The sequence below is a fragment of the Carassius gibelio genome, chromosome A19 (genome assembly GCF_023724105.1).
Source record: "Carassius gibelio isolate Cgi1373 ecotype wild population from Czech Republic chromosome A19, carGib1.2-hapl.c, whole genome shotgun sequence".
NCBI classification, from domain to species: domain Eukaryota; kingdom Metazoa; phylum Chordata; class Actinopteri; order Cypriniformes; family Cyprinidae; genus Carassius; species Carassius gibelio.
Genome location: NC_068389.1, coordinates 21,370,147 through 21,387,116, shown reverse-complemented (window position 1 = coordinate 21,387,116; position 16,970 = coordinate 21,370,147). Strand labels below are relative to the sequence as shown.

Below are 16,970 nucleotides of genomic sequence, written 5' to 3'. Positions count from 1 at the left end.
ACACGCAATACTAAGACAAACAAAACTGAAAGAATAGTTATGTTTGTATGTATTATATAATATGTAAATAATAAGAAAAGGGTGATTTTACTAAAACATGTTTATTTTTTTATTTTTATTTTTACACAATGTACATTTTCCACAGCAGGTAAGAAGGACCCATGACTGATCTTTTATATTATTATTCGATTTGCATTTGATTCCTTTTTATTCCAGTATTGCTTTTTTGCAACTGTTTAACAAACAAGACTGGCAGAAAACACTTCATTTTAAATTTGTTTCAGGCTAGACCTCTACTTAGGAAAGCAGTAAGCTTTCTTGAAATTAATCTCAGGAACAGCATCATGCTGCTAATTTAAGTAGCATGCCCTATAGGTAGCCATCAGTATGGATGACCAGGCCAGAGCATGCTAAATACAAAAACTACATTTGTCATCTGTAACGTGAGAACCAAAGAAACAACAAGAGCCTGAGCTGGTGACAGCTGGTGAACGGCAGGTGTAAAGAGATGTGAAGACTGTAACATCAAGGCATCACATTAAACCTGAACGCACAAGCTTTAACGTCTTAATGTTCACTTCTTTCAGGAATATAAATATGACTAAACAAAAAATATTTGAGATTGTTCTGTCTCTGTTTTTAGGGTATGGTGCCCAACCAAGATGGAGATACGTTTGTTTCTTCACTAGAACAGATTTGGAGAAATTTAACATTACATTACTTGCTCACCAATGGATCCTCTGCAGTGAATGGGTGCCGTCAGAATGAGAGTCCAAACAGCTGCTAAAAATATCACAATAATCCTACTGCTACATTTCTCCAATTTGGTTCTGATTATATATAGCCTATATGTATATAAATCTACATCTTGTATGGCTTGAGAGGGAATACGTTTTTTAAATGGAAATATATTAGAGAACTGCACAGTGTATATGTTGTGGGCCATCAAAGGGTTAAGTGCTTTGTGACCTTTTAAAGTCTTTCCTGCCTGTTAAAGAAACTGATGTAGAAGTAAAGAATTTACATTAAGTCGTTAAGGGCTGTAAGTTGTGAAAGTATTATAGGAAACCCTAAAAATAGACAAACTGGAAGCTCCCTCTTTAAAGATGAGATAAGAAAGATAAGATAAAGCTTTATTCATCACTGTGGAGAAAATTAATTCTTACAACAAAATACACAGGGACCCCTAATGTTTTGTAATTTGATGTGTCATACAACAATTAGGCAGTGAAAAATGCATTTGACCACATTGCATTTGTACTAGAGGTTTTTTTTTTTTTTACACGTTTATTTTGTATGATTGATTCTTCTGTTTTTTTTTTTTAAGTATTTTTCTGTTGATTCTTTATAGCACTAAGGCTATTCAAGAATTCAGTCAGTTTTCTCCTCGACCAGCAGAGGGTATCATCAGGTGATAATGAGAAGCTGGAATCAAATATCTTTGTAATGACTGCCACTGTGTGCTCACTGAGAACAATTCACTGTGAAATTAAGTAACTCATTCATTACAAAAAGCGAAAACGATTTAATGGTGTTATTACTATTTATAATTTTAAATTAATCTTTTATGATTTTTTAATTATTATAAATTTATTTATCGTGCTATATACGTTAACCTGCTATAAAACACCTATAGCTATAGCAAATGCATATATATAAAGAATATAAAACTGTAGGCTATAAAACAATATAAAGCTGTCGAAATAAATTTACATCAATCAGCGGTATACATTCATAACATTTAAAATACACGTGATATTCATGAAAATATTAATATAACTTGATATTCTGTAAAATAGCTGATATTTATGATACCCTTGTACTGAAAACATGAACTTTTATTAATCTATAAAAATATTTATTAAAATGTTTTTTTGTATATTAAAGCGTAATGTCTACTATTTTTAGAAATCACCGGATTTCCCTATACGGTCCCATTTATAAGACTAAATTAGAACACTACATACATTGAAAGCGTTGATTGCAGTGGAAACGTTCGCGTCGCGTCACTCGCGTACATGCGTCGATAGGGCTCTGTTCTGAACTCGTGTACCCATGATGCTGCGGGTTTGTCGAAACTTTCACAGGCACGGAAGAGGATACAGGCAGGTTAAAGCAAAAACAAAAGACATCCACTACCACGCTGTTTTTAGATATAAAAATGTACGAGTGTCGATAGCATTCCGAGACGGTCTGCTGTTAGATATGTGTTGCTGCTGTCAACGTACGCTCGCAGTTCAGGCGCAACGTGCACGCGCAGCGGAGCTCATTGAGTGACAGGTTACTAGGTAAGAGCTGTTTAACAAACCGAAACCTTTCAATGTAGATGGGTAAACTTTTCCGGGCTGGTTGCTTGACCCTCGTCTCCAAAATTTGTGAGTGGAGGCCACCATTCCCAAACGTTTCGTAATGTCTGTTTCGTCCCATTGAAAGTTAATGAGCAACCTATTGCACCCTGGAGTTGTCTGGCAAACGCTGCATCGCGCAAAGTGGGTTGCCAGATCTTTTTTTATTACATGCTGTTTTATGATACTTGGCTGCTATAACATACCACATAGCCTCTATATTGTTAAATACTGAGGAAACAGGCTACATAGCTGATAAATGTTTAATGTTTTTTGGGTGCAACCATCTTAAAAGGTTTTATCTCAAACTCTCTTTTACCTTAGCCTACTTGTCAAAGTAAAGCCCTTCATGAAAATGTCAGATATTTATCATAATTATTTTAAAATATATATTGTATTAATAATGTAATATTGCATTTATAATTAAATAATTTAATTTAATATTTTGTTTATTTTTCTAATGAATATTTTATAACTAATGTTTTTCTGGTGTTGCCATCTATTAATAAGGCATACTTAAAATGGGAAATTTATGTTAAAAACCTTTTGGTTTTTTATAAGTTTCTGTGACAGGGGATCATTGATCTGTTAATATACTACACTATATTAGTTCTATAATATACAGGTGCATCTCAGTAAATTAGAATGTTGTGGAAAAGCTCATTTATTTCAGTAATTCAACTCAAATTGTGAAATTCAGCGTGGCATGGAGGTGATCAGTTTGTGGCACTGCTGAGGTGGTGTGGAAGCTCAGATTTCTTTGACAGTGGCCTTCAGCTCATCTGCATTTTTGGTCTCTTGTTTCTCATTTTCCTCATGACAATACCCCATAGATTCTCTCTGGGGTTCAGGTCTGGTGAGTTTGCTGGCCAGTCAAGCACACCAACTTTTGCTTCTTTTGGCAGTGTGGGGAGGTGAAAATGAAATCAGCATCTTCAAAAAGCTGGTCAGCAGAAGAAAGCATGAAGTTCTCCAAGATTTCTTGGTAAAATTGGTGCAGTGAATTTTGTTTTCCAAAAACCACAATGGACCAACACCAGCAGATGAAATTGTACCCAAAATCATCACAGACTGTGGAAACTTAACACTTGACTTCAAGCAACTTGAGCTATGAGATTCTCCACTCTTCCTCCAGACTCTTGGACCTTGGTTTCCAAATGAAATACAAAACTTACTCTTATCTGAAAAGAGGACTTTAGACCACTGGGCAACAGTACCAGTTCTTCTTCTCCTTAGCCCAGGTAAGACACCTCTGACGTTGTCTGTGGTTCAGCAAATTCCTTGACATGTCTGTGTGTGGTGGCTCTTGATGCCTTGACCCCAGCCTCAGCCCATTCCTTGTGAAGTTCACTCAAATTCTTAAATCGATTTTGCTTGACAATCCTCATAAGGCTGTGGATCTCTCTGTTGGTTGTCATCTTTTTCTTCCACACTTTTTCCTTCCACTCAACTTCCTGTTAACATGCTTGGATACAGCACTCTGTGAACAGCCAGCTTCTTTGCCAATGAATGTTTGTGGCTTACAGTCCTTGTGAAGGGAGTCAATGATTGTCTTCCGGACAACTGTCAGATCAGCATTCTTCCCCATGATCATGTAGCCTAGTGAACCGAACTGAGGGACCATTTTGAAGGCTCTGGAAACTTTTGCAGGTGTTTTGAGCTGATTAGCTGATTGGCATGACACCATATTCTAATTTGTTGAGATAGTGAATTGGTGGTTTTTTTTTAAATGTAAGCCAAAATCATCACAATTAAAAGAACCAAAGACTTACAGTAAACTAGTCAGTGTCCATTTAATTTAATACACGGTTTTCACAATTTGAGTTGAATTACTGAAATAAATTAACTTCTAATTTATTGAAATGCACCTGTACTAATGTCCAATCATATTCCTTATGTTGTGATGGGTTAAAAGTGGAAAAAGATCCACTGAGATCCAGTATCATGTCTAACAGGGCCCATTATGGACTGCAGGTTCTCATCATGTTCTGGGACTCCAATTCCATTGATAAGCTTCTCCTTGAAATCTCTGTCACACATCACACCACTAAATTGAATTATAGTACTTGGTTCCTCCCATTATGCGTTTTCAGAAAGTAGCTGGTTTTTGTGCTTGCTTTTGGACTTTGATGACTTAAGGGTTAGATGTTGCAGGAATATTGCGTGATCCAGTCTTTGTGTCCATTGACACAGGCCGGGATCTGTCAGTCTCTGCTCTCTCTGGAACACAATATTTTGTATTCATGACATTGGTTGGCCATTGCCAAACTGTATTTTTTATTTTTTTTTGTATTGTATGTGTGTTTTTGTTCTTTGTGCTTTGTTGCCTTCAGAAAAATTTTGTACATTTCTGAATGTTTTGGGTGTTATTTCACATTTTCATTATTGATATCTCTGTCCTCAGACATGGATAATAAGGATGTATTTGCAGCACTGCAGATGGTATGTTCAGATGTCATCTCGGCTCTTAATGGATCCCGCAACAATTCTTCAAATGCCGATGCCACCAATCGTCTGTTGGGGGTCATGAGGCAGATTCAGGAACATGGTCGTGCTGTTGAACCCTTGATCACTAGTTTCACTGCTGTCTATCACCATTTTGATTTGGATGCGCAGACCCCTGGCAATGGATATCGCACCTTAGTCAAGGTAACCACTAAAAGGTTACAAACTGTTGAGTGCAGTATTACAAATGAGGTGTTAAGTGCAAATAATGGCATATCATAATAAAAAGTTGTGATGAAGTATTTTATGCTCACCAATGCTGCAATTCTTTGATCAAAAATACAGTGAAACAAATATTGTGAAATATTATCATGCTTTAAAATACGTTTTTTAAATATATTTTAAAATTACATTTATTCCTGTCTTAGAGACACTGTATTTTTAGAAGCTAGTACTCCAGTCTTCAGTGTCACATGATCCTTCAGAAATTGTTCTAATATGCTGATTTGCTGCTCAAGAAACATTTATTATTTTCTGTGTGAAAAACACAAAACAAAACAACATTTGTGCTGTTTCATATTTTTGTTATAATTTTTTATCTTACCTTGCTGAAAAAAGCATTACATTAAAAAAAAAAAATCTGAGTGGCCCCAAACTGTGTATTTTTATATAATATAGAAAATTATAGAATAATAGTTAGCATAATATCCACCAAAGCAGTCCATTGATGTTGTCTGTTTTCCGTAGGTGGTCCATTCCTGCATCTTCCACATCCTTCAGAAGGCCCGTTACATCGCATCAAACTGCACTGGAGCGTTTTTCAGGATGGACCATAATATGGCAGAAATGGATGCGTACTGTAGTGCCCTGTGCCAGCTGCGGGCGTTGCTTTACCTGGCACAGGTATTACTTAGTGACAATGCCCATGGTCAGCTCTATTCACAGGAGGAAGGGGGTTTAAGCGAGAGGTTTGTGCAAGAGTACATCTCCATGCACAAAGCATGTTTCTATGGTCGTTGTTTGGGATTCCAGGTAAGATAATGTTAAGAATTCTTTTGCATAATTTAGTTTTTTCTTTTTTTAGCAGAACTAGGAACCTCCCATGAATGCAAATCTTTATTGTTTCACTAGTGCGTGCAGTTTATATGTTGTATGCAAACTGGTTCCAGAAACACTAAGTCTCTATTTATTTGTCTCTGCTCCAAGTTTTCCCCTTCTCTCAGGCCTTTTCTACAGACAGTGGTCATCAGTATGGTGTCCTTTGGTGAAAACTACAAGAAACAGCAAACTGGGTTAGGTAAGTGCATATAGGGCAGTTCATAATATTAGGACTACATGATTTATTCTTTGATGTGTTTATGTCTGCTATTTCCATAATGCACTGCAGTCTCTCGCACAACTACATATCCCTTTTGCCAATGAACTTTGATTTATTTACAGGCATTGCTGCTCTTTCTTTCTTCACATCGGGCAAATACATGGTAGATCCTGAGCTGAGGGGGACAGAGTTTGAGCGCATCACACAAAATCTAGATATGCAGTTTTGGAAAACCTTTTGGAATCTTACAGAGACTGAGTTATTATCAGTAAGTACAAGTATGTTTATGTGTGCTTCTATGAGAACAGATAAAACAATATCTGTTTTGTTATTGTTGTTAAACTGGAGATTTACATAATGTAAAGTTCCGTTCAAACTTTTGGGGTCAGTAAGATTTTTTAAAATGCTGACCAAGGCTGCATTTATTTAAACAAAAATGTCATTTATTCCTGTTATGCAAATCTGAATTTTCAGCATCAACATTATTCCAGTATTCAGTGTCACATGATCCTTCAGAAATCGTTCTACTATGCTGATTTGCTGTTCAAGAAAAATATCTGATTATTATCAATGTTGAAAACAGTTTTTCGGCTTAATACGTTTGTGGAAACTGATCACTTTTCAGGATTCTTTGATAAATGGAAGTTCATAAGATCGGAAATATAATTTGTGTTGATCAATTATTTGCATGCTTTCCGAATAAGTATACGGTCTTAATTTCTTTTTAAAACTCTGACTGACACCAAGCTTTTGAACGGTATGTTTAAATAAGACAGAAGAGTTTCAATTATATATATTTTTTTCTTTTCTGTATTTTTCTAAAGAGTTTGACAAGGATTACTTCCACCGTGGTGCAAGTGAATGTAATATTAACCATTCCAGCTGAAAGTCTGAGTTTGCCACTGGCCTCTGACCCCAGTTTCTCAGTCTTTATGAATCCTCCGGTTGCACACTGGGGCCCTGGGCCAGTCAAAGTGCGCTTGATCTCTCACACACTCCGACAAGGACAGGTTTGTGTGTTTTATGAAAAAGAAAGAATTAATAACATATTTAGATGTTGGACAAACAGGTATCCTAAGGCTCTGAATGATGTTTCTAGCATGAGTTTAAAGAAATGTTTTCAGCATTCTTGTAATTAAATGCTGCTTTTTTTTTTTTTTTAACTATTAGTTCTGCAAAATGTCCTCCATATTCAAACTCTTCCCACAGGACAGTGCAGAACTGTTGGCCCTTTCTCGTCCCGAGGGGCCTCAGCTCTCTCTGCCAGGGGGTTTCAGTCGTCAGACAGCTCCTCTTTCTCCATGCCTGCTCATACACTTCCACGGAGGAGGCTTTGTCGCACAAACTTCAAAATCACATGAGGTATGGCTGTGGCAATTTTATCTCCCTATATAAAGTTTCTCACCTAAGTGATTTCATTGTTTGGATGTTGTGTTTTTTTCTCTCTATTGTAGAATTACTTGAAGAGCTGGTCAAAGGATCTGAATGTGCCTATTCTCTCTGTGGATTACTCGTTGGCTCCAGAGGCCCCGTTCCCTCGGGCTCTAGAGGAGTGTTTCTATGCCTACTGTTGGGCCTTAAAGAATTGCCACTTGCTGGGTTTGTAAAGCACACTCCTCTCCAAATGGAATAACTAATATGCATACAGTAATTGTTTTATGGAGATATAATGTAATTTCAGTATATACATGTACTAGTCAAAAAAGGCAGTTTTAAAAGGAAATGTAATGCTGTTAAAAGTAATATATATATATATATATATATATATATATATATACTATTATATATATATATTATTAAAGATAATATAAAAATGTTCTTTTTAGGGAGAGGGGGAGGTAAGGATGCAAAGAAACTTATAATACTACAAAATAAATAAATGCTGTTTTATAATTTTTCTATTCAAAGAATCTTGAAAAATCCTGATTTCCACCAACATATTAAGCAGCACAACTGATTTCAAAATGGATAATAAGAAGAAATGTTTTTTGAGTATATTAGAATGAGTTCTGAAGGATCATGTGACACTGAAGAATGGAGTAATGACTGCAGATTGGGGGGAAAAAATACATTTTACAAATGTATTAAAATAGAAAACAGTTATTTGAAATTGTAATTATACAGTATTACTGCACAGTAAAATACTGTACAATATCAATAAAATGCAGACTTGGTGAGACGACTTTTAAAAACATTTAAATATCTGACCCCAAACTTTTGAACGGTAGTGTATAATAATAATAATTATAAAATAAGTTGTAAACCATGTAGCCCATCACAAATCCTATGAAAAGAGGGTTGAACTTTGCAAAGAACCATTTGAACTTTATTTTTACCTTTAGGTGTGTGAGCATATTAACAGGTGTGAACATGCCAACCATGCCTCAGGACTCTCTAAATGTTGATCTTGCTGCACAGGCTCGACTGCAGAACGTGTTTGTTTGGTGGGAGACAGTGCAGGTGGTAACCTGTGTATAACAGTCTCTATGAGGGCAATGTCTCACGGCGTACGTGTTCCTGATGGGATTGTGGCAGCGTACCCAGCAACTCTGCTAACAACAGATGCCTCACCATCCAGACTGCTCACTTTAATCGACCCTCTGCTGCCTCTGAGTGTGCTCTACAAGTGTATTGATGCCTATGCTGGTGAGCTTTTGAGTCGAGTCGTGTTCTAGACAAAAGGTTTATGCAATACAGCTTTAATCTACCGCATTTTCATGATTGTACTGTCTCTTGGTCACTGTCTCGGTCTCAGGTACAAGTTTTCAGTCAGCACAGCCGGCTCAGCAGTTAGACACCTTGGCCGCTTTGGGACACGACACAGTAAAGTTGTTGACTAACTTCGCCCAAGGAGCGACAAATTGGTTTCAGACCCTATTAGATCCAAAAGCAGCATCGTCATCCTCTTTAACCACATCATCAAACGGTCCTTCATCTACCAAGTCACATTCTGTAGAGAAACCACAGGAAGTCAAAGAATACCCAGACAACTTTGAGCCACTCCGGTCTCGGTGTCTGGTGGATATACGGACACCTTGCACACCAATAATGAAGAACCCATTCGTTTCTCCTCTACTAGCTCCGGACAGTCTTCTCAAGGGGCTTCCCCCAGTGCATATAGTGGTAAGACATGATGAAAATGCATTTCCAAGAACAACGTTTGAAGCTATTATTTTAATGCTTTGATTGATTGTTCTTTTCAGGCCTCTGCTTTGGATGCCCTGTTAGATGATTCGGTGATGCTTGCCAAAAAGCTTAGGAATATGAACCAGCCTGTAACGCTCACTGTGGTTGAAGACCTTCCCCATGGCTTCCTGAGCCTACTACAGCTTTCCAAAGAAACCCAGGAAGCATCTGATATATGTGTGAAACGAATCAGAGAAGTCTTCCAGCAAGAGGAACTACCTGCTGATCAGAGGCAGCAGGGGATCAATTAGACCGTTTAGGCTTGGGAAAGTCATCATGATGGACCACCAATGTTCAAGAAGTTCCAGGGATCTAAATAATAATGAAGTGAAAGTAGTTTTGAAAGGTTTGAAACCAGATTTTTTTTTTTTATTTTTTTTTTTAGATAAGTCTGTCCACCAGCTGAACTCCTGGAAGCAATTGTAGATCCAGCTTGCAATACCACAGTCATAGGCTTAATGTGCAGCCAGTTTTGCATCAGAATGACTCATTTTTAAGTATTCACAATAACTATCCACTGTTGTGTTCTAAATGAACTGAATGTCTAACCATCCACCAAATTTTCACCATTGTGCCTGTAGTGATGCAATTAGATCAATCCTAGCTACTTCTGCTCCGCAAATGAATATTTTTAAAGCAACTGCTCTGTGGATTTTTATTAAAATCACCATGTCTGACTTATTTTTATCTGAAATGAAAATGGTTTGAATGTTTTTGAATTAAATGTAAAGGTTGTGTCAAATACACAGCACTCTCTATGATATATATATATATATATATATATATATATATATATATATATATATATATATATATATATATATATATATATATATATATATATATAAACTTATATTGTCCCACATAAAGTTGTATTTAGTGTGTTTTGTGGCCTGAAATTACTTTGACACCCCTGCTATAGTATTAAATAACAACGTCAGCTATAGCATTATTTTAAAATGTGTAATTCATTTTAAGAGGGTATTTGTGTGTGATATCATTGATTTTATATATCTGACAAAACTTTGAGGATGCAGTTATGCGCTTTATAGCATTGTTTCTTTTCATTGTACTGTTGTCTACACTTGAACCTTCATGTTAACAGGTTACCTCATTATATTTCTTGAAGAACAACTGGCTGGATGCACAAGAATCATTCACTGTTGACTAGTTACCAGTTCACATTAATGATGCAGTAAACTCAATTAGTTAAAAGGTGTTCATAACCATAACCAAATCAGATTCAGCACATGATGACCTGTACTCTTTTCTTTAAACACCAAATATTTTTGTTCTGTGCTGTACATTTCTGAGAGAATTTTGATGAACTGAATGTCAAATGCAATAAATTAATAATCCACTATTTTTAAAGGGCTCTGTGTTTCCAGTGCTGTTTTATGTTTTGGTCTATATTTTGCTCAATTTTGCAGTTATTGTTACTACAATAACATTATGGTAATTTGATAAGTATTAGTCACTACTTTATGCTACTACTACTAATAATAATAATAAGAATTTCAAGTCTGAATTCATGAAGTGTTTATTGAATTATTTTAAAAAAAAATGTTTATATATATATATATATATATATATATATATATATATATATATATATATTAAATTAAATTTTTTCTAGTATTATTATTTTTTTATGACTAAGAATGCCTAAAATACACTATGGATACCACAGTAATTTTAAGGTAATAAAGGCGTATATTTAAAGAAATGTTTGACAGGGTCATAAGAGCCTCCGAGCCGTTGATGGCAGCACCTCAGATACACAGCTTCAAAACGAAGCCCTCTGACGTTCATGTTGACAGAAATACAACAACGAGAATAGCTGTTTGAAGCGAATTGAAATAAATCCCACCAAGTAATTTACTTCACATATATGGCAGCATAGGAAACGGGTGTAAGTAAAGGTAAATATTTGGTTTTAACTGTCGGATATGTTAGAGTAATGTTAAAAGTTTAGCCTAGCTTAGCACAACTAACTAAACTAACGTAAGTTGATGTCAGTCAATTTGGTATAAACGTTATTTTTCAAAACGATTTGCCTGGAGTGATGTTAATTTAATTTAATGCGGCGTTTTAGTGCTACGTTAAAAAACTAGCATTACAATATTAAGGTAATATTTTGAGTAAAAAGTAAAAACTGCCAGAATAAAGTCGTAGCAATACGAGAATTAAGTAAAAAATATGACAATATTTTCGAGAATAAAGTCAACAGTAACGTTACTAGAATTAAGTTGTAGCATTTACTAGATTACAGTTATAATAATTTTATATAATGTCTCATTGTAATAGTTTTGACTAGTAAAAGTGCCTTGGTAATTCAGTGTTATTACTTTAAGTTAAGTTATTGTTTTCCAATATGGGAATCATTCAGCATCATGACATGTGACAAGGTACTTTTATAAAGTTTTATTTATTCCATAAAGTCCACCTTATACCATGAAACTCCAAAAAAAAAACTTTTTCTGTCAGGGGATGATTATGACCCGTTACAACATTGCATTTGACCGTTTTTAAAAAACTTTCTGTTTGCAATAAATTATTTTAACCAATATAACATTGATAGTTACGACTGTAAAACAATTATAAATTAAAAATGGATATTCAATGAGCATCTAACAGAATATTTAATGTCATTTCATTTTGTATAGTGAATTGACTTTGATTTCCACGTTGTTTCTCTGCAGGTGGCACAGGTGTGGACACAACTGGATGTCTACACAGAGGAAAGCACATCTGAGAGTTAAACTGCATCTGAAGAAGTAAAAGTGAAAATCGGCAGCCAGAAGACCACAAAGCGCTGTTTGCATGATGTAAATATTGCAGAAGTGTAGACACGAAAAGAAAGTTGTAGTCTAGATATTTCTGTAGTTCACATTTCCTTAGCAGACAAGTTCTTTATTGCACCTGTCCAGGTATAATTTTCTATACTGTGTGCATTATTTATGCACATACATATTTATTTATCTTCTTTTAGAAGAGCCCTGTAATAAATCTTGTGTGGCAGCATTGCTCTGCATTATTGAGCCTAAGCTGTATGTAAAATTTATAAATATCTCATACGATTCTTTAGTGATACTTTTTATTGAGGCCTTGTGGACACTGTGAATGGTTCACTTGGTCTTATTACAAATTAGTAAGGCGTTAGAAAAGTAAAAAAAGACATGGAAAAGCTTTAGAAACTTTAAAAAAAAATGTCAACAAAGATGGAGAATACTGGGCCTGCTTTCATTGGGTTAAACACACACAATAGGCATCTTATAGGACAGCCTAAAGGCCCCTCTCAGTCTGGAAAGGAGCCCATGGGGACCCCAAAACCAGCCATTGCATCTCAGGAAGGACCTGGAATCAGGTGAGGTTGTTATACTGTCTTAATGAACTCTTGTTCTTAATGTATGTGTGTTATATGTGACATGTCTGTGTACACTGCTGTTTAAAAGTTTGGGGTCTGTTAAGACTTTTATGTTCACCAAGGCTGCATTTATTTGATCAGAAAAACAGTAATATTTTTAAATATTTTTGCAATTTCTAATAACTGTTAATTATTAGCTGAATTTTCAGCATCATTACCCCAGTCTTCAGTGTCACAGGATCCTCTAGAAATCATACTAATAAGCTGATTTGTTGCTCAAGAAACATTCTTTGATAAAAGTTCAAATAACAGCTTTCATTTGAAATAAAAATCTTTTCTAGCATAATAAATGCCTTTACTGTCACTTTCTGACGATTTAATAGGTTCTTGTTGAACAAAAGTATCAATTTCTTTCTTTACAAATACATATGTATTACTGACCCCAAACTTTTGTACAGAAGTATGTATATTAATTTACTGACACACAGGTTTGGTGATGACTGGAAAAAAAGCCTACTGCTCCCGGCTAAGGACAATAGATTCAAAACTTCTGTAAGTCTTTCAGTGAAATGTTATAAGGATGTTTTGTTTTTCACACTGTAGAATTCTTATATATACATGCAACATGCATTTGGTGAGAAGTGATTGTTTTTCATTTTGTAAAGTATAAGTACAGATGATCTTATGATCTGTCTATTTCATGCTATTTCTGTCTCCCAAGGATGTGACTGCAACCAAAGGAAATGAGTTTGAGGACTACTGTCTAAAGAGAGAGCTGCTGATGGGCATTTTTGAGATGGGATGGGAAAAGCCCTCCCCCATTCAGGTAATAGATGCAAGATCTTCAAAACATGGACAAGTGACCAGTCTTTCTGAACAACATTGGTATCCTCAGTGTTTATGCTTAATAACAGTGTTTAAAGGAATAGTGAAATGAAAATATGAAGAAAATGTATTCACGCTCTGGCTATCCAAGATATTGATGAGTTTGTCTCTACATAAGAACAGATTTAGTGAAATGAAGCATTACATCACTTGCTCACCATTGTGTTCTCTGCAGTGAATGAGTGCCATTAGAATTAGAGTTCAAACAGCTGATAAAAACATCAAAGTAAATAATCCACACAACTCCAGTTCATCAATTCATGTCATGTGAAGTGAAAAGCTGCCTGTTTATAACAAACCATTCCATCAAGACGTTTTTAACTTCAAATTGTTGCTTCCTATATTGGCATAATATCAACAAAACAGTATTAAAGCCATAATATTGTTTTCTCCAGTGGTGGAACAGTCATCTTGTCTGAATCAGGAGAGAAATATGCACAAATCAAGCACCATTTTACAAGCGTAGTCCAAAACTGTTTATATCAGTGGATTTTGATGTGAGAGGACAACAGGGAATTAACTTTTTCAAGAAGTGTTATTATGGACTATTATGGATATTTTGTCCAGAAGCGACAATTTAAAGTTAAAATGCCTTGATGATGGAATTGTGAGCAGCTTTTCCACTCACAAAGTTTTAATTGCTGAACTGGAGTGGTGTGGATTACTTTTGAATTATTGTGATGTTTTAATCAGCTGTTTGGACTCTCATTTTGACGGCACCCATTCACTGCAGAGGATCCTTCAAGTGATTTAATGCTAAGTTTTTCCAGATCTGTTCTGATGAAGAAAACAAATTCATCTTTATATTGAATGTCCTGAGGATGAGTAAATTTTTAGCAAATTTTCATTTTTGGGTGAACTGTTCCTTCGATTTTTTTTTATTTTTTTATTTATTTTTTTTTAGGAAGAGAGTATTCCTATTGCCCTTTCTGGCCGCGATATACTGGCTCGTGCCAAAAACGGGACTGGAAAGAGTGGTGCATACCTTATCCCCCTTCTGGAGCGAATTGACATAAAAAAGGATCATATCCAGGGTATCTCTCTCCAAAACATTTCACACAAGATATACCTTTTATCCTCCACTTTCTTATTTTTTTATTTTTATTTTTTACACTGTACTCTCTTTGTGTTTACCCACAGCCATTGTGATAGTTCCCACTCGTGAACTGGCTCTGCAGGTCAGTCAGATCAGTATTCAGATCAGCAAGCACCTGGGTGGTGTCAAGGTCATGGCAACCACAGGAGGGACCAACCTACGAGATGATATCATGCGCCTGGATGAGGAGGGTACTGTTCAGTGAACATCTAATCATTAAGAGATTACAGTCTGATCATCTTCTGCAGTAAAAGCATGTTGTTCAAAACTGTTTTCTGCAGTTCATGTGGTTATAGCAACACCTGGCAGAATCTTGGACTTGATAAAAAAGGGCATAGCCAAAGTGAATAAAGTTCAGATGATGGTCATGGATGAGGTGAGTATTGTACATGCCCGTCAGAATATTACTAAATTAATTATTCCCTGTTGCACACTGTCACAATGGAACATCTTGACACCGTTACTTAGATGTTGTTAATACCACCGCTATCAACGTTTAACCTTCATTGCTTGTTTTCTTCTAGGCTGATAAGCTACTCTCTCAGGACTTTGTGGTTATTATTGAGGACATCATTAGTTTCCTTTCAAAGAACAGACAGATTCTGCTCTATTCAGCCACATTCCCCATCAGTGTACAGAAGTTCATGGTTCGAGAAGTCATTTTAAACACATTTATGCTTTCATTGTGCTCATCTGTCTTTTTCTACATCTGCACGTTTAAATATTCACACTTTTGTATCTCGTCAGGCAAAGCACCTGCAGAAGCCCTATGAGATTAATCTGATGGAGGAACTGACCCTGAAAGGCATCACGCAGTACTATGCTTACGTCACAGAAAAACAGAAAGTCCACTGCCTCAACACATTGTTCTCCAGGGTAAAGAATGAATTTCCTTTTAGGACTTTGAAAAAAGAATAATATTTCTACAGTTAACATGACTCAAGCACTTCTCTCAACAGTTGCAGATAAATCAGTCCATCATCTTTTGTAACTCTACTCAGCGAGTGGAGCTCTTGGCCAAGAAGATCACGCAGCTGGGCTGCTCCTGCTTTTACATTCATGCTAAGATGATGCAGGTACTTGTATATGTTTTCTTGTTGTCAGTTCCAGTGCAATTCAGATCTGTTCAGTATGATTTGCTTATTTGCTTCAGTCAAATTCTTAAACTTTGCAGTATTGCAATTATTTGTGACCGCAAACATTGTGCATTATTTTATTCACATGGCAGGAATACAGAAACCGGGTTTTCCACGACTTCAGAAATGGGCTCTGCAGAAACCTTGTTTGCACAGGTGAGTGTATATATATATATTATAGTATCTTAACTCTTTTTTTTGTGTGTGTGTGTGTGTGTGTGTGTGTAATTGCATAATAATGCTAGAAAAAATGTAACTGAATTTATGCTCTTAAAACAGATTTATTCACTAGAGGCATCGACATCCAGGCAGTAAATGTGGTCATCAACTTTGACTTCCCCAAGAATGCAGAAACATATCTGCATCGCATCGGACGCTCAGGTGAAGTTGACAAAAAACACTGATGTGGAGGATTCAATTTGGATTAAATTATTTAGACTCGACACTTTTATATCACACACATTAAACTTTTATTTTATTTATAATGTATAATTATATGGCCCCTGTGCTGAATTTGTAGGAAGGTTTGGACATCTGGGTTTGGCAATCAATCTCATTACCGCTGAGGATCGTTTTAACCTGAAGACCATTGAGGACCAGCTGATGACAGAGATAACGCCCATTCCCGGGAGCATCGATAAGAGCCTGTATGTGGCAGAGTTTCACTCGGTGAACCCTGACTGTGAGGCAGAGACATCTCACCCTGGAGGAGGCTCTGAAGCACATTAGGAGGCACCATTAGAGAGCAGGACAGGTAAAGGCATACAATTGGGACACTTTATGTACTTATGTCATGTAATGGGGAAATTCACCTATACTGTGTTTATTGATCTAAGAATACCTTATATTGCATTGTCTATTTATATTTCCATATGAATCCGTGAAAATAGGATTGACTTTTCCATCTGCTCTTTCTAGGACAGTTGGGAGAATCTCTGCTCATATCTTTCATCATCTTTTCCTGCTCCACAGTATTATTTTTTTCTTCCATTCATTGTTCATTGTTAGGAGTGTTATATATCTTTATAAATGACCAGTTGAGACATGCAAGAACAAAAACTAAACATTCAGGAGTTCCTTTTTGATAGAAAACAATAAACAAAGGTATTTGTGAACATAGAGAATAGCATTCTTGCATCATTAGTTAAGAATTTACACACACATCATAAAACAAAACTTGTTTAACCCAAGT

The 16,970-nt window shown here is 35.9% G+C and overlaps 2 protein-coding genes across 4 annotated transcripts in view; both read left to right on the top strand.

Moving 5' to 3' along the window:
* The first annotated feature begins 1,991 nt into the window (after positions 1 to 1,991).
* On the top strand, positions 1,992 to 10,655 carry LOC127935876 (hormone-sensitive lipase). Its single transcript, XM_052534081.1, has 11 exons — positions 1,992 to 2,288; positions 4,750 to 4,994; positions 5,538 to 5,822; positions 5,997 to 6,087; positions 6,231 to 6,376; positions 6,933 to 7,118; positions 7,318 to 7,470; positions 7,563 to 7,707; positions 8,527 to 8,754; positions 8,864 to 9,231; positions 9,312 to 10,655. The coding sequence occupies exons 2-11, from the start codon at positions 4,752 to 4,754 to the stop codon at positions 9,543 to 9,545; spliced, it is 2,079 nt and encodes a 692-aa protein (XP_052390041.1). The 5' UTR covers positions 1,992 to 2,288; positions 4,750 to 4,751; the 3' UTR covers positions 9,546 to 10,655.
* A 402-nt stretch (positions 10,656 to 11,057) lies between these two features.
* The window catches only part of LOC127935878 (probable ATP-dependent RNA helicase ddx6), a 7,881-nt gene continuing 1,968 nt past the window's right edge, over positions 11,058 to 16,970 (top strand). Inside the window, exons 1-15 of one of the 3 annotated variants that reach the window (XM_052534084.1) lie at positions 11,058 to 11,216; positions 11,997 to 12,122; positions 12,563 to 12,661; positions 13,150 to 13,213; positions 13,383 to 13,487; positions 14,451 to 14,580; positions 14,687 to 14,833; positions 14,924 to 15,018; positions 15,167 to 15,289; positions 15,390 to 15,518; positions 15,602 to 15,718; positions 15,871 to 15,934; positions 16,058 to 16,159; positions 16,299 to 16,532; positions 16,697 to 16,970. The exon at positions 16,697 to 16,970 is cut by the window's right edge and continues 1,968 nt beyond it. In XM_052534084.1, coding sequence (XP_052390044.1) covers positions 12,118 to 12,122; positions 12,563 to 12,661; positions 13,150 to 13,213; positions 13,383 to 13,487; positions 14,451 to 14,580; positions 14,687 to 14,833; positions 14,924 to 15,018; positions 15,167 to 15,289; positions 15,390 to 15,518; positions 15,602 to 15,718; positions 15,871 to 15,934; positions 16,058 to 16,159; positions 16,299 to 16,507 — 1,389 coding nt within the window. In that variant the 5' untranslated portion in view covers positions 11,058 to 11,216; positions 11,997 to 12,117 and the 3' untranslated portion in view covers positions 16,508 to 16,532; positions 16,697 to 16,970. Of the gene's footprint in view, positions 11,217 to 11,996; positions 12,662 to 13,149; positions 13,214 to 13,382; positions 13,488 to 14,450; positions 14,581 to 14,686; positions 14,834 to 14,923; positions 15,019 to 15,166; positions 15,290 to 15,389; positions 15,519 to 15,601; positions 15,719 to 15,870; positions 15,935 to 16,057; positions 16,160 to 16,298; positions 16,533 to 16,696 lie in introns of all 3 variants that reach the window. The other 2 variants (XM_052534083.1, XM_052534082.1) reach the window with 2 other exon arrangements.

Bases quoted from the DNA above. Each gene is read 5' to 3' on its own strand.
- LOC127935876 (XM_052534081.1), top strand. From the start codon at position 4,752: ATGGATAATAAGGATGTATTTGCAGCACTGCAGATGGTATGTTCAGAT. The intron at 5,823-5,996 runs GTAAGATAATGT...CTCTGCTCCAAG, and splicing joins GTCGTTGTTTGGGATTCCAG to TTTTCCCCTTCTCTCAGGCC. The intron at 6,088-6,230 runs GTAAGTGCATAT...ATTTATTTACAG, and splicing joins GAAACAGCAAACTGGGTTAG to GCATTGCTGCTCTTTCTTTC.